This window comes from Diadema antillarum, unplaced genomic scaffold (assembly GCF_040938485.1).
Source record: "Diadema antillarum isolate AM-2024a unplaced genomic scaffold, OU_Dant_1.0 seq00000484_RagTag, whole genome shotgun sequence".
In the NCBI taxonomy this organism is placed as follows: domain Eukaryota; kingdom Metazoa; phylum Echinodermata; class Echinoidea; order Diadematoida; family Diadematidae; genus Diadema; species Diadema antillarum.
Genome location: NW_027271447.1, coordinates 656923 through 684157, shown reverse-complemented (window position 1 = coordinate 684157; position 27235 = coordinate 656923). Strand labels below are relative to the sequence as shown.

Sequence of the window (27235 nt, the reverse complement as noted above, 5' to 3'; positions counted from 1 at the left end):
GGATTTTGTTTTCATATCCTCTTACTGTTCTTGATTAAATAGCTAGCTGCCTATATCATAGACATGAACAGTAAGTTCTGGCTTCGCTGAACAACCCGCTCCCCCTTGACGCGCGCGCGTCTCTGGCCGCATGTTTGCAGATTGCGCTGTGCGGAAGCTTTCGGCATCGTAGTTCCTCTCAAAGCGACGCGACGGTGCGTTCGTCAGGAACCACTTCAGTTCGCTTTCCAACACCGCTCTTGTCAAACGTTGCCACTTTAACGTTGTCCGCACAGGACCACTTGTTGAGAGAACTAACACACTAGCTTACACACGGACGGATAAGGTTCCATCGGCTTTGGACCAACCACACTGGAGTACGAACACAAGCCAGCAAGGAAAGTAAGTTGCGCAGAATAATTACCCCGGTGCCGCGGGTACCTATAATGTTATTGGGGTAGTCAAGTTATCAATTTTATGTGACGAATACTTTTCCAGCGCACCAAACAGATCGAATCGTATCAATAGGTAGCATAGTGTAATGGTTCCATTTTTGTACCACTACATATACAGGCCTACTAAAGCTTTTGATGTTATGACCTATCGCTAGGGCCGCTTTTTCGAACGCATGAACTCTGTGATTACAACAGATAGATAGATAGCTAGATAGGTAGATAGATATAGATGAATAGATAGATAGAAAGATAGATAGATAGATAGATAGATAGACAGATAGATAGACAGATAGATATGTATTATATCAAAACAATTTTTGCTATTACTCTTCATACTGCTATAGCCTCCTACTGTAACACTGATTCTGCGACAGCTCTCTCTCTCTCCTATGACTAATAGTGATACCCCCCCCCCTTGTCAGATCCTGAGACTGATACTCTTTAGGGCTTCTTTATCTAATTGCATCTATACACGGTAATGACGTCGTTAAGAGAGCTCAGTCACATAAACGCAGCAAAATTAATTATCTCTCTCCTGCGCATCTGTACATATTGATGTATATATATAAATATATATATAAATATATATATATATATATATATATATATATATATATATATAACCATTTGTAAGGGAGATGAGGAGGGAAAACGAAACTTACTTTTTTGTTACCATGACAAAGTGTGCATTGGTTTTTTTTTATATAATATCATTCGTGCATATACTTTATATTATTTTCTACGAACTGTACATTATCAGATGAATGAAAGTCAAATTGACTGTACCGCTTTGAATCATGTTTTCATTTATCTCTTTGATGGAAATAGATAAACTACTGACTTGAATTGAATTGAAAACGAAACAAGCTGATGGAAAGTGTGTAAAAGCTTCTTGGAGGCAAAGCATTGATGGTCAACAAACACTGAATGAAACAATAATGAGCTCAATGCAGACTAACAGTTCGTAGGAATTACGAAATATTAATGCACCACCCCACGCCCACCCCCACCCCCCCCCCCCCCAAAAGAACTATCATTATATATGAGTGGCAACTAAACCATACCCAGACGATCCTTCATTTCAAGATTTCAACTGATATTGAATTATGAAGATGTGACAGTTTTGGTTTCTTTCACACCATGCATGACACAATAAGCAGCTATAAGCTGTCGGCTGTAATGACTACATGATGGTCTGCTGTGGTGCATTTGTAACTCGTATTTAAAACATTCTGCCCCACTGGAGTAGAGCTTGTATACATTTGATACCCATGTCTCATTGTCAGCGGAGTTCAAAGTCCAAAGAGGAAAGAAGCGATGTTAAACTAGATCTGTCGTCTTTGGGACACGATACATAATGGTATAATTTTGAAATTGATAGGCAGAGGACTTTCTGAGCTAACCTCTACACAACTTTTGAGGAGAAAGAAGAAAAAGAAAAACAAAGAATCAGTACCGATACAGAAGGTGATCCGAGAGGATACTCGGATCACCTAAAAAAAAATACATATCAAGCAATCCCTGCTATCCGCTGGTACATGAAAAGCACCCTTGTACCATGATTGTATGGCATAGACATACAAATACACGGAATTGAGACTCATGCTGCATTAAACTGATACCAATCGCAACAAAAGGCATGGAACAAGCAATATTATCATCTTTGCAACTCACACAGAAGCATCAAGCACGACCAGGATCAGTCATTAGGGGAACTTACAGCGTTTTAATCTTTTTAGAAGAGAGAAAGAGCATTATGAAGGGGGAGGGGAAAAAACAGAGGCTCTAATGTGGAAAATCCCCTCTTACGTACAAATGTATGGACAGTAAGGTACCACGGCGTATGATGTCACAGCCATTCATCGCCAAGTAAACGTGTAAACAATCTTACCTGTCCTCGCGTATTAATTCAAATGCATCCAACCCAAGCTATAACAAAATACTGTAGCTTTATTTCGGTACTCTCTATTACGGAATATGCTATGAATTCTTACGCATTGTTTTGCTTGTGTGTGTGTGTGTGTGTGTGTGTGTGTGTGTGTGTGTGTGTGTGTTGGTGGCGGTGTTTGAACGGTTCCGAACCAATCTAGTTTATTCGTCTGCTTTGTTTTAACACCTTTTTTTTTGACAGAGTACGCTAGGTTTTGCTTTTTGACAGTATTACAGGGATGATATTGGTTGAGATGAGGATTCAACTTATAACTTTGTGTGAGATACTCAGAAACGATTTTTATGCAATGTTAAAGAGCATACAATCTGTATGAGAGGAATTCAAGGTTTATTTGATGGAAATCGATTTAAATTTGCTGAGATGTCCAAAAACAAAGTAAGACAAAGCGATCCTCAAAAAAGATGGCCCACCTTTTATTATAGGATTGCTTTGTTTTGGATATCTCGGCCGTTTCAAAACCAATTTTCATCAAATAAACTTTGAATTCCTATCAGAATTATATACTCTCTCATATTTCATAATGGGGTTTGTCATTATCTGAAAAAAGTAATCATAATAAAGTTGGAAAGGTGAAGCCCCATCTCAACTGGAACCATCCCTTTAAGGGGATTATATAATTGGCGGATATCACTTACATGCGAGTTAAGATTGCGTATCAGTATGAATAATGTGGATGTAAATGTATTTGTTTATTATTCTTGACATACATTTAACAACAAAATCATTCATACCCTTGGGAAATTTTTAGTTTTGAGCAGATTTCTTACAAGTAAAGGATGGAGTGACAGTGATTGGGTGTTGTATCTCAACATTTCTATTGTTATGCAAATGAGGTGAAACTGGAATTAATGTCAATTCATAGAGGACGAATAAGAGTAAAAAGTTAACACCAGCACCATCACTCCATCCTTCACTTGTAAGAAATCTGCTCAAAACTAATAGTTTCTCAGGGGTATGAATAATTTTGTTGTTAATTGTATGTAATTCTTGGTAATGATAATTTGTGACCAATGCGTACACTTTCACATACTAGTAATTAATTTCATTTCGTATATTTCATCTTCAACAAATATTGTCATAACATCTGAATTCACAAATGATGTAGAGACGGTAATATAGTATATACAAACATACAAACCGTTAACTGAGATGCAATCTTGTAGATTTTATGCCAAATACCGAAAGAAAGTTGTTGGAAATGTAGGGAACTGCTAAAAGGCAGGACTTGTAATTTACAGTCCCCTCATAGAAAATATTTTATACGTGAAAAATTGAGCAAAGAAAATTGGAATCCATCGGGAATCCCATATTTTTTGCTCAATTCTTCACTGGTGAATTCCATACATATTTGGTCAGTTTTCCTTTTCGTTTAAAAGTATCTCATTACAAAACTGACAAAAATAGGCAAATTGTTGAAAAAATGAAAGGAGAAAGACAGAAAGGAAGTACACAGGTGCACAAGATACATAAACAAACACGAGACAGCCCTCTTGTTAAAAGAAAAAGAAAAAAAAAGACAGTGAGCGTGGAATGAATGACAGGAAGAGATTATAAAGTAGACAGGGAAAAGGGAGAAAAAAGAGGAGATAATGGATCAAAACAAGGGCATGTAAGGCACGACTTTGGATATATGGACTCACCAAAATACAAGGAGGTATAGAGAGGAGTTGTATAGAAGACGATAAATGATTGTGATAAAAGGGGGATTTGAAATTAAGGCTTATAAAGGTACAACTCATTCTGAAATGTAAGTATATGTCTGCTGAAAATGCCTTTCATTTAAAAGTTAAAGTATCAATACTAACAGTTTCTTTCATATTGCTATCAAGAGAATTCAAAACTTTCGCGCCGAAATGAGAGAATAGGCCTACAGATTTGGCAAAAAAATAGTCCTGGTCAAAGGCGAGTGAAATTCATCAGATTGTCTGGTACGAATGTTATGAATGGACAAGTTCTTTTTTTGACCAACGTTGAAAAACACGAGGGAGAAGTTGCCGAGTTTAAATACATAAATAGTCGTAAATTGCAAACCATGCAAATCATGATTTTTTTTTGTAATGTGCAATAAAACAATAGCTTGGCATCTCCATGATTCACTACAAATAAATATACGACGAATAGCATTAAATTGATTCTTGTCCCTACTGTGATTAAGCAAAATGATTAATTTGACGTCTTTATATCTCGATCGCATACAGACACAAGACTATGGAGAACTGGCAGGACGCGCTGGAGGACTTTCGCGACGAGCTGACCAAGGTCCTGCGACCCGACCGATATTTCGACAAGCTCCGGGCCAACGGCATCCTCGACGAAAGCGACACGGAAGAAATCGGCAATGACGTCATCAACCCGACGCGGTCGAAAAAAGCAGGTATATATAATTATGATTATACACTGACGGATAGCGAACAGGGCGATTGTTTTGACGAAACTTCTTCACAATTCTGTTTGTTTGGTTTCGATACGTGCTAGCAGCGCGAAGTAGAAAATATTGATTTCAGCTTGACGTTGAAATGCAGACCGTTTGCTGTTAGTTTCCCTAAAGAGAAATTCCAGGGCAGTTGAAAACTAGTCTGTAAAGAAGGAGTCAGATTTTCTAAGGGCAACAAAGGAAATTTGATCACAATCGGATGAAAACGAGGAAGTTATGACATTTTTAAGTTCTCAGGGAACAGTTTTTGGACAGTCAATAAGTATGCAAATGGTGAAGTGATGTCATCACCTCACAACTAGCTAAAGAGCTTGTACATAAAATGTAAGTTATATTTTCATTTATTACGCATTTACGCCCAAGTCTCAAATCCTGACATATCTAACGTATCATTGTATCATATGTTATGAAGCTATCAAGCCAGAAATAACATAAATGAATTTAAGTCAGTTTGTACACGTTCAATGGAAAATTGTGTGGTTATGACATCATCAGCTCACTCATTTGCATATTCATATCATCGAGAACAGTTCTGTAGAAATTAGCGAAACTTCACAATTTCGTAAGTTCCCTATAATATTTTCATCCGAGTTTGATCACGTTTTCACTGTTGTATACTCGTAAGATTTAACTCTTTTTTTTATCAGACTAACTTATAACTTGACTTGAATTCCTCTTTAAACATACCCCACCACCCCACTTCACACACAAACACGTACTCATTTGACTTCGAACGACTATACAAATATAATCATTTCCGATTGTATTCCTCCATTATCTCTAGGTTTTACGGAATATTATTGTCAATCACTTCCGCCTAGTCGCAATTGCATGTTATCGATGGCCATAATGCATATAATTCATTCATCATTCCCCCCCCCCCACACACTTTTTGCAGAAAATATAGGGTTTGACCTTTTTTTTGGTTTATCTTTGCTTGTCAGCACCCGATGTTGATTGGGGAGTGGAATAAAAAAAAAATGTGTACCTTGTCAGCCGACTTTGGTAGGGAAATGGGAAATGGCATGCAAAAGTATGACGACCTTTTTCTTTCTTTCTTTCCTTCTTTCTTTCTTTCTTTCTTTTCGTTTGTTAGGCGCTTAACCGGAAGTGGCACCAGAAAATATAAAGCTTTTTTTAAAATCATTTTTACTGTAAGCCAATTTTGGGACACAATTAACTGTCATCAAAATGTACCCCCTTCCATCCTCGAAATGAATCGACGTCCATGTTCCCACAAACTGGACCCCTCACTCTTAAAGACATAATTTGCCATTTGCAAATGAAACAAAAACCTCGCATTAGTTCTTCAAAATAGTTCTAAAATGTTAATTAGGGCTAAAGACAACCACTATATAGAAATATGAATAGCTTAATTTAAGTATATTGTAAAATGCACAAAATGTGAACAATAGTTATAATAAACTTGTTTCTGAAATAAACCGTTTTCAATTATGGTTTAATGAGAAAAATCGTGATATCTCCTTATATGCTATGCTTTATGGTGAAATGTTTGTAAGGTAGGATGCTTTGTAATATACAACTGACCTGCACATATGCATGAAATGTGATAACTATAATGCTCCCAATGGTAAACAATACCTTTAAAAACGTCGCACCGGCCCTGCTGTTTTCCGTACCTTTTCCTTGTAATTGGTTTGTAATGTGATTCCATTTTAACTTACTCTTCTTCTCCGTGACTGTTTGTATAAATATGTGTTTCTACATGTTTTAAAGGCTGCATTTCATCAAGTGTCATTGCAATATGCACTCGAATTGAGTAATCTGATGGTAAACTATAAAATCAGTGTTCTTTCTGTAAAAGAACCTCCCCAGATATGACCGAGAGATCATTATGATTTATTCTGACGGCGGAAGTCATATGATTTGATTTTTGAAATAACCACAAAATACCGCAATTGTAAATGTGGGTTTTCAATTAACTTTTGTGATGAAATATATAAATGACGGCGCAAATCATTGTTCAAAATCTCTTTATGTGTTTCTATTTTACTTGATACACAAAAATGTCAAACGATCTCTCGGTCTCTTTAAAAAGCGTAAGGAATAATCAAATACACGCAATAGTACAATTTGACGTTTGGCATTGTGTTTTTTGTTGCCCTGCTTTCAACCGTTGATGGATGATTTGTCGGGTTGTTTGAATCTGAGTAAATATTTTTGTGCAAAGGTTGTGCTTGATGGAAGGAATATGGGATATACATGAATACATTTGCTACTAACTCATAAAGAACGATTAGAAGTTGTGGTATTCTGAGGTGCGCTATGGTGGAAACTTTCTTTACAGAGTTTAATCGAAAGCTGTAAATCACCCATTGACACTCTCAGAACCTGCATCTTGTAATTATGTTTCACAACTGTGAGGCTGTGACGTTTATCTTTAAATAATTGAAACCTTATACGGCGCTACTCATTGGCAATATGTGTGTGTATATATATATATATATATATATATATATATATATGTATATATATATATATACAGGTGTATATATATATATATATATATATATATGATAATGGCAAGTTGGATGATGATATTGATAATGACATTAATAACAATAATAGTAATAATAATAATAACAATAATAATAACAATGATAATTGAAATGAAATATTCCTTTCATGCCAGTCAAACGTGGCAAAAGTGACTGAGTACGAACGCCTTTTTTTTTTTTTTTTTTTAGATTTTGAGTGAAAAGGAAGATGTCAGAATTCAGTTAAAGGAAATTGAGAAGAATAGAAGAAAAGGTACCTCGAGTAGAAATGCATGGGAGTGGCAAGTAAAAAAAAAACAACAAACAAAATAATGTGGACAGGTTTTCAGTCTATCTGATTCCAAAAGGAAGTACAGATTATTAACTATTCCGGGGAAAAATTGAGGCCTGACGTCTGTCATGTATTAAATAAAAAACTATCGAGCCATGAACTATCTCGAAATGGAAGTTTACAGTCAGGAATGGAAGTTTACAGTCATTCACCTAGATCTTTCGTGGGCATTATAGTTCTTATTCTTATTCGACAATGGGAAAAACAAAAAGTATTACTGAATATTTGTTTTTCATTATTCATGACTCAGAAAGCTGTGAAAATAGTTACAGGGACTCCAGAAAACCCTAAATGTCTCGAACAAAGAAAGATGATTGGTGATGCACTGTGAGATTATACGTTTGTCTCTTATAATACCAGTTATATTTGACTGCCGATTTCGATTGTTTAATCGATGAATTGTTTTTGTTTCTGAATTTCTTTTAGTTTTCATTAATAAATGTAACATAAAGTCAATTGAACAAAGTTAGTGAGTACAGTTTTGTTTTAATCTACCAATCATAACAGATAAGTGTTTAATGAAATGAAATAAATACGAGCAGGTGTTAGGGCAAACTTAAACGGATGGCATAGGATTTGTAAGGTGAGAATTCAGCTTCTAAATTTTTTTGCGAGATACTTGGAATCCCCTCCGCATGACATGTTAAAGAGCATACAATTCTAATAGGAATTCAAAGTTCATTTCGTAAAATTCAGTTTTGAAATGGTTGAGATATTAAAAAAAAGTGAAGCAAAGCGATCCTAATAAAAGCGTTTCCCAATTTTTATTGGGATTTTGGATTTTGGATATCTCAGGCATTTCAAATGCAATTTTCATCAAATAAACTTTGGATTCCATATAGAATTATATGCTCTTTCATTATGTCTAAGAGGCTTTTCATTATCTAAAAAAAAAAATCATAAAAAAAATCATCATCAAAACGTTGGAAACCTGAATCTCCATCTCAACTGAAACTGTATCACCCCGTCAATAACCACAATATTAGATATATGCCTGCCTTTCAAAGACAGATGAAGCAACTCTAGGTATATAACAGAATTACAGAAGACGGTCATCATAAGCAAATGCTTGCAACACATGATGATGATTCGCCGAACTGAGAATACTCACAAAGAGATACAGTGCCTGAGGGATAAATGGCCTCAGAAATAACCATGTATTCAGTACGACAAACTAAAGGGATACTCGAGTCGCCATTCACTGAGTGGAGGAGAAAAAAAAGGAAATACAAAAAAAAACCCAAAGTGCAGCGATGTGTCGTCATTATAGTTCGCATTAGTGTAGTGTAGTGTAGTGTTACTAGTGTAGTGTAGTGTGTAGTGTATTGTTGTTGTTGGTAGTGGTGGTGGTATTATTATTATTATTATTATTATTATTATTATTATTATTATTGGTGTTGTTGTGGCTGTTGTTACTGTTGTTATCATTATTGTTGTTGTTGGTGGTGGTGGTGTGGTTGTTGTTGTTGTTATTGTTATTGTTGTTGTTCTTATTGTTGTTGTTTTATCTTTTTCTCACCGCAAATTGTTGCGTGACTATCAACCACTCGATGTCTTTGTTTTTATGCAACGATTGATAGAGACTGGGAAGTGATATTCACTTCACGGATAGACGGCAGACAGGAAATAGAGATTTTTTTAGAAAGATTAAGGAAGAAGATGGAGAGAGAAGGGAGTGGGAAAGGTAGAGGTCAAAACGTTTTATGACCGTCCGGAGCGTTGTGTTGCAATAGCATTCATTTGGAAAGATTCTAAAGCGGGAATTTCCCTGTAAATTTCACGGCTTCGATACACGCGGATATAATCATCGTATGTATCACTAGTATAGTACTTGAATAATCCTGCTCTGTTGAACACGAACGGCAGTGAAGGACACCACGCATGCTTTTATACTGCATAAAAATGTTGTCATGCGATCAGCATTGCTGCAATGTTTACTTGGTATAACAAGTCTTGGTAATGACAGAAATTCTATCTGCTTCCTGATTGGTTGTTGTTACAATTAAAGATACTATACTTTCAGCGAGGTTCTGCTTGCCTCTTTTTCGTAGCGCATCGCTTCCCCGTAGAATTGTATCGTTTTGGCAGGTTGACATTACATTCCATTTCAAGATTTCGTATCTGTTCATATTTTTTCTTCATATTCCTGAGATTAAAGGCATAATTTACCATTTGCAGATAAAACAAAACCCCGCTTTAGTGCTTTAAAAAGTTCTAAACTGTGAGTTACGGATAGGGATATATGTATATATGTATACACACACACACAAACACACAAACACACATATATATATATATATATATATATATATATATATATATAATGTATATATACATATTTATGTTTATATATTGGTGTGTATTTCTTTTTTGTGTAGGTTGCTTTATGTTATATTATATGTATAACAGAAACCAAGTTCATGCTGTTATTACCAACAGTTTATATTAGAGCGCAAATTTATGAGCGATTTGACATTTCTCAAGTGTTGTAAGAACACTTGAGAAAAGGCGAATCACTCGAAAATAATTATGTGTGCTAAAATAAACTGTTCGTAATAACAGCATGAATTTGGTTCCTGTTTTATTTTGATACTATTACACCAACACGTGGCAACACGTGGCCCTAAATATATATATACATATATATTGTTATTATTATCATCATTATTATTATTATCATTATCATTATTATTATTATTATTATTATTATTATTATTATTATTGTTGTTGTTGTTGTTGTTGTTGTTGTTGTTGTTGTTGTTTAGGTTGCTTTTTGGACATTGTGCGGAAGCGAGGTCTCCCGGCCTATCAGCTGGTACTGGAATGTCTGGAAGCAGACCATGGTGATCTATTCAAAAAGATGACAGGACGCGAACCCAAGCCGAAGGAATGGACGCTACAGCTCAAGCCTCTCTGTTCATGCAGCTGTAAGCAATATAGTTCGGTTTCCTTTTCGTTTTCAGGGGTGAAGTATAGATGAAAGAAAATATGTAGTGGATATATAACAATCTCTTTTTTCGATCATAATATGTTTATCTTGTTGCATGACTGCTCTTGGCGTCATTTTACGGAAGTAGACCTTTCTTTGTGTCACCAAGTGACCTGCTTCAATTTAACTCGTCTATTAAATCCGTACGGCTCTTATAATTACAGTGATGCAGGTTTGATATTGTTGTTTTTTTTTTACACAATGATTTCTACATGCAATTTCGAACAAATATGTGTGCATATATTTTTGGAATATTCGTATCTCAGTATTGAATTGAATTTCTTCAGATCTTATATTAGGTCACATGCACACACACACACACACACACACACACACATATATATACATTCACAACATGCACATGGTGCTCAAAGTTGGAAGTCAAATAAGGCATAGTGGTATGGTGAATAAGGCTCTGGATTTGTTATGTGAGTGTAGTGTCTGGGGTTTGAATCTTGCCCGATGCGTTCATCCTTGGACAAGATGTTTTGCCCACAATGTCCCTCCTAACCCATGTGTACACCAGACAACTTTGGGATAATGATAATATTATAAACGAAATCAAATTTATTTTAAAAAAAAGTTTTAAAATGACCTTCCAAGAGTATATGTCATACCATTTGATAAATGAAGTGCGAGACAAACTATATAATGATGATCGCGCTTCATAAAGGTGTGGCTATATTCGCATTTACACTCCCGCACTAAGTCATACACAAACAAACACACACAAAAGTACAAACACATATAGACCTTGTATTGTACATCGACCAATCACCATTAATTAATAACACTATAATTATTGTATCAACAGTCACATAGACATTCACATTGCTCTTCAATATGTATTTTTCCTACTTCCTTATTATTTTTTTTAAACCAAAACTGCAATTCAATTAAGTTCAGTTCAGATTTTATTTCTATTCTTTGACAAACATAGAAATAAAAACGATTCTCTTTTTGTGTCGTAGTGAAGCCAATAAATGATGTGGGATGAGCAGAGTATGTAATACAAAAAGGCAAAACATTGTAATAAATAATTGGAACGAAGAATATGTAATGAACGAAAAGTGGTGGGACCTACTGAAAAGACAATAGGCTTAATTATGCTTCTCTGATTAAAAAAAAAGACAGCGTAACAGCGTAACAAAGTACTGTAATACGAAACTCCTGCTTTTGCTCTACATGTATTCTTAAAAATAGTAATGATAATGATTAAAAACAAATCGACTTGTTCCAGGTCACGATAGCAGCCGAAGTGACATCGATTTCGTCGAGGCGCTTAAACAGGAGAAGCAGGCGACGATCAGCTTACGGAGCCAAAATAACCAGTTGAAGTCAAGTCTGGACAAGGTCAGACAAAGTTTAAGGTTCACGTATGATCTCACTGAATGAAAATGTTTGCAAAGATGTTTACGAAAAGCTGTCGATAATCTGTTCACGTTGCAGGACGTTATAACGGCATTACACAATACTAAGTATACAAATATTGCACAGTGGACATGGTATCTAGAGTGCGTTATAGTGGATACACGTTGCAAAACATTGTGCATCTTCACTGACATCACGACCTTAAACAAAAGCATTATCTGTTTTATAAAAATGGATCTAGGGACCCACTATGAAATTGATAAATTTTGCAATATAAACAAAGGGTCCAGTTTTGACCGGCCGTGTAGACAACCGTCTGAATGAAAGCAATTACTGGTCGGATAATAGAAAGTGATATAATGTGTTTATGCAGTGTTTATGCAGTGTTTATTTCATTTACTTCAGTATATTTCTCAAGTGAAAATATATAAAAACAAAAAAGTGCAGTACAACTGAATGCTCTTACTTGGCATATTATTTTATAAACATAAACACAACATATATGTATATGTATATACACGTGTATATATATATATATATATATATATATATATATATATATATATATATTATGCAATGAACAATGTGGGGGCGCTGTGGCATAGTGAGACTCTTGACTCCCAATCGGAGGACCCGAGTTCGATTCCGGCCCAGTGCTTATGTTCTTACACAAGATGTTTTTACCCACCATGTCCCTCTCAACCCAGGTGTATAAATGGGTAACTGACAACGCTATAGGGTGATAATAATGGCAGGGCCCTCTGGTAGAGCAGTGGCAACACTGAAGAAGCTACTCTGGATGAATAAGACATTATTATTATTATTATTATTATTATTATTATTATTATTATTATTATTGTCATTAACAAAATGGTAAATGACGAAGGAATAGTGGGGATACCAATGGAATATAAATGAATTATAGGCTGATGGGAACCCTGAGAGAAGTAGTGTATATATAGCCTGGGGGTAGGGGGCTTCAAGACAGTTCCTTTTCCAAAGACATAAATTTATTATAATTTATTGAATTTATTATTTTTTTCTCACCGTATGTAATGATAGAGATTAACGATATTACTTATGACCCTAACTGGCAATCGTGTACATTTTTGTTTATCTGTTGAGGCACCTCATATTGATTATTCACAATCAGAAACTCGAATGCGGGTTCATGTTGACTTCTGTAAAAGGAGCATTGTCAAGGGAATAAATGACTAAAAATTTCACTGAGATCGGGCAAAAATTCAAAATTTACTAATGCTTTCAGAAAGAAAAGGATATTGGTCACTCTTACAATTGTATATCAAATAAAGCAGTAACGTCATTATAGCATTACAGCTCGCCCGTATAGTTTGGACTTTGAATAAAACTAAAGCCCATCAAACACAATGTGGATTGAGTTACAGCAGTAATATTAGAAGAATACATCAGTGAAAGTTTGAGGAAACTCTGACGATCCCTTCAAAAGTTATATATATATTTTTTAATTTTGGTGCCGTCGTCGCTGAAAAAATGAGACTCCATCACCTCGTGGCGTGATTATGGGTATATATGTCAAGAAACTATGAGAATTTGACAAATTTCATTTTTCCTGAAAAGTAGGGTCCTACACATTCCATTGACTTGTTACTGACATACAAAGGATTATTTCATTCCCCATGCTTTCTGAGAAAGATGACTCAAGTGTTCTTTCATCGTTCTAGAAAAAGAAAAGAAAAGGAAAATACGTTGACTTTTTTAATATATATTTTAATCCATCATGACGTCCCGAAGTGTATAGTCTCCTTACTTACTAATCCAGCGATATTGGCTCCGAAGCTTTAAAAATCTATCACTTCTGAACGAATGATCCGATTTTCCTCAAACTTTCACTGATTTACTCCAGTAGTATTGCGGCTTTCTCTTAATTCTCAATCATATTTCGGCTTTAAACAATATTCTCTCAGTTTTCATTAAATGTGAACCCTCTTTTAGTCTCTCACCATTTTCTTATTTCATACTATTATTCTTTATTTCTTTTGTCAATAAAGAAAATTGAATGATAGACAAAGGTACAGGTTGAAATGAAAGAAAATGTTCTCAGGTGCGAAAGAATTAATATGGATATTTGATTCACATTTTTTTTTTGTCTTCCGTTGACACTCCTATTTTCGGTGCTGTTATGGGAGTACAGTTTGAATACGTCAACAATGATGCAATACTGAATTTAGAACTGGACAATTCTATAGTTAATCAGTGCTGCGTATACAAAGGTATTTTAGCAATATACAATAAGATATTTGCACAAGATTCACCAGCACGATGTTTCATGATCTATTTAAAAGCATAGAGTATATCAACATAGGCTTGCATTTTATGAACGATGTGCGTCATCGTCAATGTGAGTTCATTAGTTCGTACTGCTCTGTCAGATAAGATCAATATTACTTCCTGCAAAAGTAAATATTGTAAACTGTAAGTCCGCTTCCTATATTGAAACCGTGCCGTCAGGTTTGATAGCACTCTAGATAACAAGACAGTGTGTTGACTTGACATCATTTCGTTCCAAAAAAAAGAAGAACTTCTGATCTCTTCTCTTTTTGTTGGTAACGTCGTTTTGTTGGAGCCGTTTCCGGCCGCGACTTAGAAGACGTCTTGAAGATGTCACCGCGACTTCGGGTCGAAAAATTAGCTGTCAGCGTTTATGTTTGTTTGCTTGTTTTTTAGACGTTTCAAAAGTTGCGCTGGAGTTGACTTCTTTATGAATGGCGCAAGCTTTTTTTCCCCTTCTTTTTTTTTTTTGGTCTTTCGATTCGCATAATATTATGTCACGTCTCCTCCAAAAAGATAGGCCCTTGAGGCTTGCCCCAAATTGCTTCAACTAATGCTAGCAGGGTAAATTCCTAGTACTGGAATACATTGAACATGCATAATACAGGTGCTGGTACGAGGCAGTTTTTTCTAAATGAAAAATTAAAATATTTGATTTTCCTCCTACTCAATAAATATTCTATCCCAACAGATAAAGGAAGATAGGATGAAGATTCGGCACGACTTTGACATCTTGCGGAGAGAATTTGATGTGTGTCAGTCCGACAGACAGGAGATTGACAAGGTGAGAGATACACTCTTCCTGTAATGATACACAAACACAAACACAAACATGAATACACAATGCTGGACTTGAAATGGACTCTTCTCTACCCCCACACCTCACCCATGACAATATCAACCTGGTATATACATACACTGCAAAAAGATTGGTGTTAGATTTAACGCCACGGTTGTCAAATCAAGCACCGATCAAGTGTCAATAGTGGACCACACCGACAGGTGCAGAAATTATGTTGTGATAGTGCTGAAAAGTGTTCACTTGGCACTCCATGGTGTAAATTTGACACTGTACCTGGTAATATTTTTGACACTGCGCTGGTGTTAATTCAATAATGACACGCATGGTGTTGATATTACTGGTGTTAATGTCAATGGTATAACATCCGCCCAGTGTCTGTAGGAGACCTCACCATCTGGTGTTACTCTGGTGTCAATTTGTTTACAACTTTGAAATAAAAAATCAAGTATCTTATCGGAAAGTTCTTGTTTATCTTGTTGAAGTTAAAGATCAACAAGAAGAACAATTACTAATTTCCTGTCTATAAAAATGAACAAAAACAAGTTTCATACTTTGAAGTGACACCCGGAGGTGCTAATTTAACAACAAATATGAGATACGAAAATTTTAACACCAGCTCAGTGTTTCATATAACACCCAACGTTTTGGAATGTAGTATGTGATAAACATTAAGAGTAACATTCGTCGTCCCTTGGGTCCAAGAACAATAGTGGTACCCCTCCTCCCAGGAGACCATGTCAGAACCAGACTGTAACCAAAAGCAAACCTTTTTTATCTCTCTCTCTCTCTCTCTCATCTTGTTGAAGCTGAAAATGGACAACCAGTGGAAGCGAGAGCAAATCTGCAATCTCCAGGCCCAGGCTTTTGAGCTTCAGCGAGACCTGATGTACGCTAAGGAAGCACTGAGAGAAGTAAGTCTTCCGTTATGCTGTAAATCAGTGGTCACTGAAAATACACTCATATATATATATATATATATGTATATATCAAGTAACAAAACTGCCACAAAGTTCATGCTGTATTCACCAACGGTTTATTTCTTCACACAAATTTTCGAGCGTCTCGCCGCCCTTTCTCAAGTGTTGATACTGAGAGAACAATAACAAAATTGTTATTTTTCAATAGCAATTTTGTTATTGTTATCATAATTTTGTTATTGTTCTCTCAGTATCAACATTTGAGAAAGGGCGGCGAGACGCTCGAAAATTTGTGTGAAGAAATAAACCGTTGGTGAATACAGCATGAACTTTGTTGCAGTTTTGTTACTTATCTTTTTATCTTGCCAACACGTGGACTACCTTATCGACATAATATATATATATATATATATGTATATATATATATATATATATATATATATATATATATGTATGTATATATATATCATATAAATTATATATATATATATGTATACATTTGATATACGTATATATATATATATATATATATATATATATATGTATACATACATACATATATATATATATATGTATATTATGGATCCAGCTTTAGGGAGACATTAAACCATAATTGTTATAAGGAGACACAAGACCTTTATGAGACAAATTGTGTCGTGTTCAACTACTTGAGTATATTGAATCCCATTCAATCGCATGCTTTTGCTGCCGACATTGTTTATCTGCTATCTACACAATGTCTTCCTATCAAAGTTTTATCCAGAGTTATTGATGTATATGTATGTATATATGTATGTATGTATATGTCATATATACATTATATTCACTTTTTTTCATATTCCCTGATTTGAAGTCGAAGCTGGAGAACAACACGTTGGAAAACAAACTGCGAGAAGCGAGGGCGCGAGAAAACCTGCAGCGCAAGAAGTCGATTCGGCTGGAGCAGGAGCAAGCCGAGTCCACGGAGAAGATGAAGCCAGCAGACACCCTGAAGAAGCTCGTCGAGCAGCTGCAGCAAGAACTCTTCAAGGACAGACTCGCCGTGAGTCTGGTTACCCCCCCCCCCCCTCAAAAAAAATACAATTATAATCGGATTTTCACATTGATAACTCCCCAAATGATAAAACTGTTTAAATGATACTTCAGGGTCTTACGATATAACATCTTAGCTCTATTTTTCAGAAAACCCCATTCAATTTGGTTAAGTAGTCACAGAGAAATTTGGATTGTTGTAAAGCAGGTCATGGGTCTGATTCTTCTAAGTTTAGCACTTGGATGCTCTTAGAACTGCATATGAATGTGTGAACACAATGGACAGAACTTGGAGGGAAGGGATTCCTGACATCCTTAATATTACTATCATTATTATATATCATTCTCATTTTTATATTCTTCTTTCTTTCAGGGGACGTTGAAGCAATCTTCCTTCGTGTCTGAGCCGGAGAGGGAGATGCAGGAGGACACCGCGCGGGACATCATGAGGGAAGACCGGGATGCTGCCCTGCGGAAATGCGAGGAAGCGGTGACGGAGCTCTATGAAGTCCGCCAGGCGAACTACGAACTGCGCAAGATCAAGGAAAAGGTGAGCACGAGGCCCCGGCCCGCGACTCGGGGACAAAGCCCGCTATAAATACACGGCTATTGAAGAAACTATGATACGGTGACTACATTGTGTTGAAATCCGGGTGCGAGGTACCCGCGCGGCGCGCCAAAATTCTCAGGCTGTCTTTGTGCCAGGAGGGAAGTGTCGTTCGTTCGTTCGTTCGTTCGTTCGTTCGTTCGTTCGTTCGTTCGTTCGTTCGTTCGTTCGTTCGTTTGTTTGTTTGTTTGTTTTTTTGTTTGCTTGTTTGTTTGTTTGTTTGTTTGTGGAACCGAGAGATGAGAAACTGTCTAATTCAATCCGTCTACGTTTGTTAAATGCACCAAACGAGATTTGATAGTCTGCCCTGTATTTATGTACGCTTACATTAAGCCAATTTAATATTGATCTCATTCTATGCTTTGAGTCATTCACGTGAGAGTGAGAGAATTGACGACTAATCATGCTTGCATATATATGATATAAAATAGTCAAATTCAACCTTTCTCAAATTGCGCTAACCGAGGAATTTGTTCACTTGAAAAGTTTGTCTGCTCGACAAACTTGTCAAGTTTTTTCCTATCTGTCGAAATAAAAAAAGGTGATTTATCACCCTCCCCCCCCCCTCTTTAGTAGACAGAGAGTTAAACATTATTAGTATATAGGCTACCCTCACCCCACCTCAGTAATCACACTAGACGGGGTTGAGGAGAATCCTGAGACGCAGATCGGATGAAATCTTCGTTTGTGGCAGAAGTATTTAAGCGTGTGATTTTTTTAAATAATATTTTTAATCAAAATAATATAGACTGATGTACTGGTGTTTTTTAATGAATTGTTTATGCCTATCCTTCCGCCACAAGGATCATTTATTACAATCAAACAGCTTGTTTAACAGCACTATAGCAACAATTCAAAACAGGGGGAAATGAGATAGATAAATTACAAGAACAGGAGCACTGTAAGAAAAACACTGAAATGCTAACAAGAGCACACAATTTCGTCGATGCATTTCGACGATGGTGTATAAGCAAACATGAACTTTTCACACAATCATACAATTAAGTTACACTGTATGTTGCCCATTCCATTTTGAAAACAAAGGATTTCATTACAAAGGAATCTAATTGGAGGCCTATTCATAATGTAAATTATACAATAGTGACATGCTGGTGTGATAGTGACGATAAAAATTATGACTTTCATAAGAGGAATAGCATCAAATATATTAATTCAATGCTTTCACCATCAGTTGGAAACGAGCAACGAGGACCTGGAAGATCACGTGATTCATCTGAACGAGCAGATCGATATGATCACCGATCGCCTACAGATGGCGCAAGATCAGTTGGAACAAGTTAGCTCCGAGCGAACACAGGTGAGTCTGTCTACAATGTTATGTCAAGGTCTATCCATATCATACAAAATAATAAATTGAGTAAGTGAAGTCGACAAACACGTGATAGGAGAACACCTTACGACTTCTGCGAATATCGACTTAAGCGGAGTTAGCGGTATCGGAGTTAGCGGTATCGTCACTACACTTTGATTATGAATACTGGTATATCTTGTTCTGTTGTGGGATGATTACGTGGGTTGCTGCTGATGTTATGAACTCGTGGAGTTACAATGATCTTTGAATTCCCTTCCCTACACTACATTATTATGACGGAGACCTTTGGGATAAACAGAAATGGAAGTTCAGCCAGTCGCCTTGAAAAATGAATATATTTAATAAATAAATAAGTGAATTCACAAGTTGCAGCTTATTGTGAACTATGCCTTAGCGTCCTTTTCTCTCCTAATGAATTAATGCGTTGAACTGGAGCGTTTATTCAATTTCGATGAGGAAACCTGAAAAATTATGTGATAAATTTTACAAGAAATCAAAATCTTATAAGCAAACATTCTTACTGCGTCGACTTACGTAAATTATCAACATATGCTATTTCGACTTTGGCGAGGTTTACTGTTTATTTGTATAGTTATAAAACGTGTTGTAGGAACAGACCACTACTGTTGTCCTCTCATCTCCATAAGTAGTCATCTAGACCACAAACATAGCAGTGGCACCCTTGTTTGTTCTTGATCATCATCACTGGTATTCATTGAACATACCATGTCAATGATGTTTTAAAGTACAGTCCAACCTCTCCTATCCGGACATGTCGGGACCGACACTCATCCGGATAAGGGATTCGGCCGGATATAGGAGACTCAATGTTTTATACACGCAACTACCTACCCAATGGTATAGCTACATGCGCATGTATTAGTTTTGCGTGAACATGTCACGTCCTCGTCAGCTGGTCTGCTTTCAGCATTTTCTGATAATTTTCTCAATGAACAATCACTTGTACCGTGCCCTAATTTTCTGTCAATGTTCTTGCTGTGACTTGGGAATAGTGATCTGCATGATGTTATTTAGATGAAAATTTGATATGCCAATGTACACTATGTTGAGAATAATATGTTATTCGTGTGAGTTTGTGCAGGAATTTTGTCTGAGTTTGGAATTCCCCCTTTCCCCGTAATTATTAGACTGGAAAAAAAAAACCACGGCGAGATCGCGTCTGGATAATAGAGAGATCCGGATGAATAGGAGAGGTCGGATTGTACCACTTGTGAAAAGTTTAATCGTTAGCACTTCTGTCGCTATGATAATAATTTCCCAATATAGGCTATGCAAGAGAGAAACCGATCCTTCTCCGAGATAGCGCAGTCCTTGGTGGAACGGGACGATCTAGTGAAGAAGCTCAACACGGAGCGAGCCTCCTACCTGAAGATATCGCGGCAGCTCTTCGTGGCCAAGACCAAGATTCAGCACCTCCGACGAGAAAAACAGGTATCAATCGCTGAATGTCAAATAGATCATGAAATCCCCCTCCCCATCCACTTCCCCATGCAATATAAGCTTTATTGCCTCCTGACAACTTTTCACTCTTTCGTCACGACTCTGTCATTTCTCGTGCGATTTCAATGAAATTTGTTATTTGCTTTTGATTTGGCATTACTCTGTTTATCATTAGTTTCCCTGAAAGCTGCTCACCCTGTTCCTAATAGTTTATGCAAGAGCACTTTATTTCCATGACCAAATTCCCTGTATAGATTACGTTCTCAATTGTTGGCAAGCTCAGATGAGTTGTTGTTGTTGTTGTTGTTATGTATTATCTACTTTTTCTTAAAATCGTGCGTGCGTACATTTTATGCGGATTTAATAATAAAATTATCAAAATGACATTATTTTCTCGTTTCTTGTTGTTGTTTTACAAGATGATCATGTTGACTATGTGATAAGTCCGTAATTATTTTCATAGTTCTCTATTGTTCATCCACGATATCATCTTGAATGAATATGTTTACTTCAGTGATGCCTATATACACGTTATAATCTTTGAAAGTTTATAACATATTATTCAATCAGCTGTAAAATAGTGTCACTGTGAAATGATGTTATTATAGTGTCATGAAAAAGAATGAGGCGAAATACTGCGGGTTCCGACAGATCTGAACCCATGGTAACGTCCTCACGATAACACTGCTGCATTTTTCTTCTTTTTTTAAACAACTGTAGTTATATTGACTGTCGTGGTATTATTATCATGTTCACTGCCATCATTAAAAAAAAATCTGAACGAAGACTAAAATTTTGTAGCATGATACCCTGACTGTGATTATACTATTACCAGCTAGCTGAATCTAGCAAGAGGAGCAAACTTTATGATTGATGGTTATGTGTTATTACCTGCTTTGAAGATCTATCAGTTATGTATATAGTTATACAATTTGAACCATCGATATTTTTCAGACGTTCTATTCAGATCGACCGTCATCGCAGTTATCTACGGTAAGTTCCATAGGGTACACGTCACGAGACCGACACCCACGAGTCATACAGCCAACGAGTCATAGATCTCACGAGTCATACAGCCCATGAGTGTGACACTAAGCTAACAAAGCCCACGAGACCGACAAATTAAGCCCCGTGTTGTATCTGTCGAACTCGTGGGCTGTTTTTACCTAGTGTCGAACTCATGGGCTTTTTTTCGCCTAATGTCGAACTCATGGGCTGTATGACTCGTGAGCTGTATGACCCATGGACCTCTTTTCAATGTCGAACTCGTTTGCTGCATGACTCGTGGGTGTCGGTCTTGTGGGATGACCCCAGTTCCACGTTCCTCCTGGTATGTGTGTCTCTTTTCAGTTCTCTTTTTCCTCTCTCTATGCCCCCCCCCCCCCCATTTCCTCCTCCCCTCTCTCACTCTCTCTAGCCTTTTTCTCTCTTTTTGATTTCTCTCGATTTCGATCTCGATCTCAATCTTCTTTAGATGTGAAATAATTCCTACATCCACACAGTGAATCTCTATATGTACGGCAAGTGATAATAATGTATGATACCACACCTATACAAAATCGCAGTAAAGATAACAATGATGATAATATTATAGTGACGTGTGTAATAATGATGGTAACTATCGTGATGATGCTAGAGCTATTTTTGCACAGCGAAACATGTCAGTGGTAACGTCTCTTGAAATCAAAGTTAGAACATTGAATACTTACAGTTCAGTTGCTCAATTTTATTGGAATTCATTTCCACCATTCCAACAAAAATTGAAAGAAATTACAAAGCCTACATTATACAACTATTGTTTTATAATTTTGAAGGCATGCATAATAGTAATAAGGATCATAAAGTATGTAATAAACTATGTGCAATTCGTAAAGTCGTACAGTTGCTTAGATACAGTAACCAATTCTATGGGTTTTCTGAGCGGCTTTAGACCTGCATTAGGAACTGCTTACTCAAAATGACATTGTCACGTAAATCAAAGCGGTATGTTAATTGTAGGCAGGGCTCCCCGTAGGGAAAAAACAACAACAACAAAACGAAAACAAAACCAGACATTTTCATGATCACTTGTCACCTCCAGGATGGCTCAACCAGCAATGATTCGAAGAGAAGCTCCACCGCCAATGACCCGCAGTCCCCGGAAGTGTCAAGCGAAGCTCTACCCCTGTCATACAGCCAACAGTCCAGCGTCTCCTCCTCCCACAGTAAGCCAACTAGCTCCCACAACGGCCCCCATTCGTCCAGATCGAAATCGACCCCATCTCTGGGGAACAGCACGGTACACTCGAGCTTCGACGAGGACGAGGAGAGTGCGGAGGTGGAGGATGACTACGAGCATCCAACAGGGTTCGGCAATGACGCAGATTTGCAACAACGATATAGGACAGCAGTTCTTACCAAAGAGCCGGCGAGTGTTACACGGCGGAAAAGCAAGGGCACACAGGAGGACGTTGGGCGACTTCCGGCTTTGAACGGGAAGAACCAAGAACCAGTTCCACGGGAGACCGATGAAACGGAGAATAGCTTGCCCGAACTGCCTACGGCAGAAGGGCACTGGGAGGGCTTCGATTACAACGCAGAGTGAGTGTCTTCAACTCAGTCTTGCAAATCGAAAAGGTCGTAAATCCAGACCATTCACCCCTGATTGAAATGATCCAAAGATGACAGACTGCTTTACTGAGACATTCAAAGTGTGTTCGTTACAGCCTGAAAACATACTTAGATTTACTCCGATGTACATAGTAACAACTGGTGCATGCAAATTGGATGTATTTATTAAAAAAAAAAAAGTATAACTGAACAGTTCGTGACTGGTAGTCTTTGAAAAAAGAATATTCATGAATCTGAATTATGCTTACATTGGGTTGCTGGGTAAGTCTAAATTCTTAAAATGATGTGGCGTGCCTATTTAGCAGAGTGTCAGTCATAGGTCGACTTTCTCCCGAAACATCCAAACACTGAAATTTGTTGAGAGTTCAATTACAAGACTGCATAAGCATTTTGTAATGCAAATCGGGCAGTGTGTTTGGTATGTACGATCACACTTGCTACATTATTCAGATTTTTTTTTTCTTTACATGCTGCGGTAAATTCTAAACACGTCTGTGTGATTTGATCAATTTTCTTAAAATTCTGTGCAAATAAGACCGCATACGCCATTATTTTCTATGTAGACGCCGCCAAGAACTCTAAAACCCTTCTATTACATGCAACTGGCAAAGAGAATAAAGGGGGGAGGGGGTCTCCCCCCCCCCCTCTCTCTCTCTCTCTTTTCTCTCTCCATTCCCTTCCCTCACTCGATATCCCCCTCTCATTTCTTTGCACGTTGCAGCGATAGTCCTCTGCCCTATCTTAATCGGTCGCGGAGAAGCCTGCCTCAAAGCGACTCGATGGAAGTCCAACAGGGCTCCCTGAAGGACAAGAACAGACACCCAAGCCCCCGCATCAGCACGTAATGTTGTTCAGTCATGATGTATACAGTGCACTCCAGTTATAACGACACGGTTTTAACGAAACTCCGGTTACAACGAAGTAAAAATTCAGGCCGCAACATTATCCGCTCTGTGTGTTCTTATTGTTAATTTGTTTTGGTTTTAACGAAATTTCGATATAACGAAAGAAAGCTGCCGGTCCTGAGGACTTCGTCATAACGGGAGTCCACTATAGTAATGATTTTATCATTTTCATTTGGAAAACCTCATTGCATACTCAACTCATTCATAATAGAGCGATATCTAACAATACAATTAGAACAGTGAAAGTGTCCATATAAATTGGCAAGAAATGAGATATTTATGCATGGTCGTCACCAACTTCATGAAAAAAATGTTTCTTTTACGCTCATTTTGTCATTTACAAACACACACACACACACACACACATCCACACATACACATGATGCCAATGATCGTTACAGGAGGAAAGCTCTTACATCACAGCATTCTTTTTAAAGCCATACCAGTCTCTATTATTATGATTTCTATTCGACAAATCACGGACGATTGAGGGATAATCTTGCATTCAAAAATTGTCTTCATTACTTGACATTTCCCACCTACAGTAGTTTTGACGTGCCCCCAGTGCCTAACTACATGGCCCAGCTAAATCGAAGGAGTAAAACGCTTCCCGGTAAGTATTCTTTATATTATGTTAACACTTTATTTGCCACAAAAAACCCAAACAAACAAAGAAACAAACAGACAAAACAAACCAAACAGTCACGCCATTTTGTGGTAAAAAAAAAGCTGGTCCATTTCAAGCCGAAAAATCAGCTGTTTGTGCACTTTATATTCTAGTTTTTAGACATTTATGCCTCCGCCACAAAGTGGCGCCAGTGGCATCGTGTTTTCCGGTTGTCCGTCCGTTCCTCCGTCCCTCCGTCCCTCTGCCCATACAATGATCGATTCGTGGAGGACGTATAAACCGTTTTAGGTATGAAAACGAAACTAGGCATGAGTATATATGTATGAGTAGACGAAGCTGTGCCTGTAAACTTTTGGGCGCACTCGCTCATGACAAAGGTCATAGGTCAAGGTAAAATTCTAAAATATAGCCATTTCCCCTTATATAGATTCTCAGCAATGCCTCAATGTATGTTCATAAAACTTAAATTTCCCTAGGGAAAGTTTTGGGTCAATAGGTCAAAAGTCAAAGGTCAAGTGAAACTGTGGATAGCTCAAGGTATCTCCACTATAGTTAGCACATGGCATACTGTATGTAGATCCCATTGCCTGTCATTGATTCTCTCTGAAGTTTTGGGTCTTGAGATCAAAGGTCAGGGTCAAAGGTCAACTTAAAACGTCAAATTGACACTCTTTTATGCTGAAATTGCATTATTTTCTCCATACGCTAGAAATCATTGTGTGTACACACATAGCAGGATGTAATTAAACTCGGTATACACACAATTTTGTGCATGCAATACCCCACAATGATTGTGTAGAGAGCTTTGGGTCCATGGGATTAAAGATCAAGTGAAAGTGATAAAATTTCACATTTCATTTAATGTTGAAAGTGTCTCAAAGTATTGTCACGAAAATCGGTGTATAATGTACGAGCTAATGATAATTTGCCAATCACGTGACATGATTGTCGCCTCACATCGACAAGAATGTACTGTAGACCTTTTGGGAGAAAAATGCGATTTAGCGGAGACATTCTATCGCCATACCATGGTATTTCTAATCTTATCTTTAAATCAACAATACTTATTTTCTTCGCTGGGCAACTTTTTATTTTCCTTACATTGAATCATGGTCTGATATTAAGCAACATTTTGCTAAGTGTAAAGGGTCTGTAGCTGATAAGAATAAACCATTCATGCTGTACAGACTTCAAAAAAGTTCAACTCCCCGGCGAAATTTAAAACTTTCCGGGAATATTTCTTCGTTTGTTTTTTGTTTTTTGTTTTTTTTTTAGATTCCTACTTATCGATGTTTTCTTTTCTCTTCCTTCTCATCGTTTTTTTTCTCTCTGTCTTTTTTTTCTGATGTGTGTCGGTGTGTCCACGCCCGCTTGCGTGCGTGGAGTTTGTGTGTTTGTGTGTGTGTGTGTGTGTGTGTGTGTGTGTGTGTATGTGTGTGTGTGTGTGTGCTCGTAGAAGTACCTATATCGGACTACTTTTCTTGAGACCTAATACTTCTAAAGCATCTGTTTTGCTGTTGGTTCTCCCATACAGCATTTTAATTGCAAATATAAATGTCATATTACATGAATTGATAAAAGTGTGTCCACATATTCTGTTTATGAAGTGAAGTTTATTCTGTATACATGGGATTTTTTTAAATCATTGTTACTATTGTTTGACAAACATGTCACGAATCCACGTATATAAAATTGTAGAAGAACTTGATTATTAACAATGAAAATTGATATGATTGCGTTGATTTAAAAAAAAATACTAGCTAGGGGGAATGAGTTAAATGAGATATGCTGGCATTGATGGTTTAACCGCTCCATATTAAAGTGTATATGTACTTTCATTTTTCTCGTTCACATAGAATACTCCGCGGGTCCGTAGATTTAACCCTTTCTGTGCCGGGGACTTTGGACAGCGTGTATACAACGTGCGTTGGATGTGAAGTTTTCTGTGACATAAATGTTGAAAGCACGAAAAGGGTCAAACATGTCTGTCACCCGTGTCTTGTGGAGAAGATATTAAAGAGATGTACACGTTTTATCTGTCTGCTTCGTATCTGTTGGTTTGACTGTCTCGTCGATTTGTAAATAGCGAACTTTAGATCTGCGACGCGAACGCTAAGACGACGCAGCCTCCCGGGTAGGACAATGGAAACAGATGTCTGGCGCATGTGCAGAACACCGTTTTTTGTCTAATTAGCGTCATCTTAGAAATAAAGCTCGCTATTAATCGATATTGTGGAAGGATGCAGTGACGCTACAGCTTTTAAGGAGAACACAGATCTTAACTAAAAAGCCAGTACTGAGACTAAGCATCTATACAAGATGGCCAAGCTTGAACAGGGTTCATTATTTTAAATTTTGTTGTTGTTGTTGTTGTTGTTGTTTTTGTTTTTGTTTTTGTTTTGTTGGGGGGGGGGGGGGGCTGAAATACACCCATACTCCTTATATGCTGTAAAGACTAGAAACTTTATATTCTCTATCATACTAACTCGTCTTTCTCGGGTTGTTGTTTTTTTTTCGTCATAGACAAGTCATTTTGTCAATTCTACAGCAACTCGTTTATTTGCATGGTCTTTCGTCCTAAAATCAAGTCGGCATGTTGAG

At 37.1% G+C, this 27235-nt stretch overlaps 1 protein-coding gene across 1 annotated transcript; it reads left to right on the top strand.

Moving 5' to 3' along the window:
* Window positions 1–237: 237 nt before the first annotated feature.
* Window positions 238–26954, top strand: LOC139733589 (uncharacterized). The gene is made up of 15 exons (XM_071644402.1): window positions 238–381; window positions 4584–4759; window positions 10435–10596; window positions 11899–12011; window positions 15031–15123; window positions 15948–16052; window positions 16912–17100; window positions 17464–17640; window positions 18890–19015; window positions 20318–20482; window positions 21446–21484; window positions 22572–23071; window positions 23823–23942; window positions 24552–24619; window positions 26491–26954. Exons 2-15 carry the CDS (start codon window positions 4594–4596, stop codon window positions 26508–26510), a joined length of 2043 nt encoding a protein of 680 aa, XP_071500503.1. The 5' UTR covers window positions 238–381; window positions 4584–4593; the 3' UTR covers window positions 26511–26954.
* The last annotated feature ends 281 nt before the right edge of the window (window positions 26955–27235 follow it).

Bases quoted from the DNA above. Each gene is read 5' to 3' on its own strand.
- LOC139733589 (XM_071644402.1), top strand. From the start codon at position 4,594: ATGGAGAACTGGCAGGACGCGCTGGAGGACTTTCGCGACGAGCTGACC. The intron at 10,597-11,898 runs GTAAGCAATATA...GACTTGTTCCAG, and splicing joins GCCTCTCTGTTCATGCAGCT to GTCACGATAGCAGCCGAAGT. The intron at 12,012-15,030 runs GTCAGACAAAGT...CTATCCCAACAG, and splicing joins TGAAGTCAAGTCTGGACAAG to ATAAAGGAAGATAGGATGAA.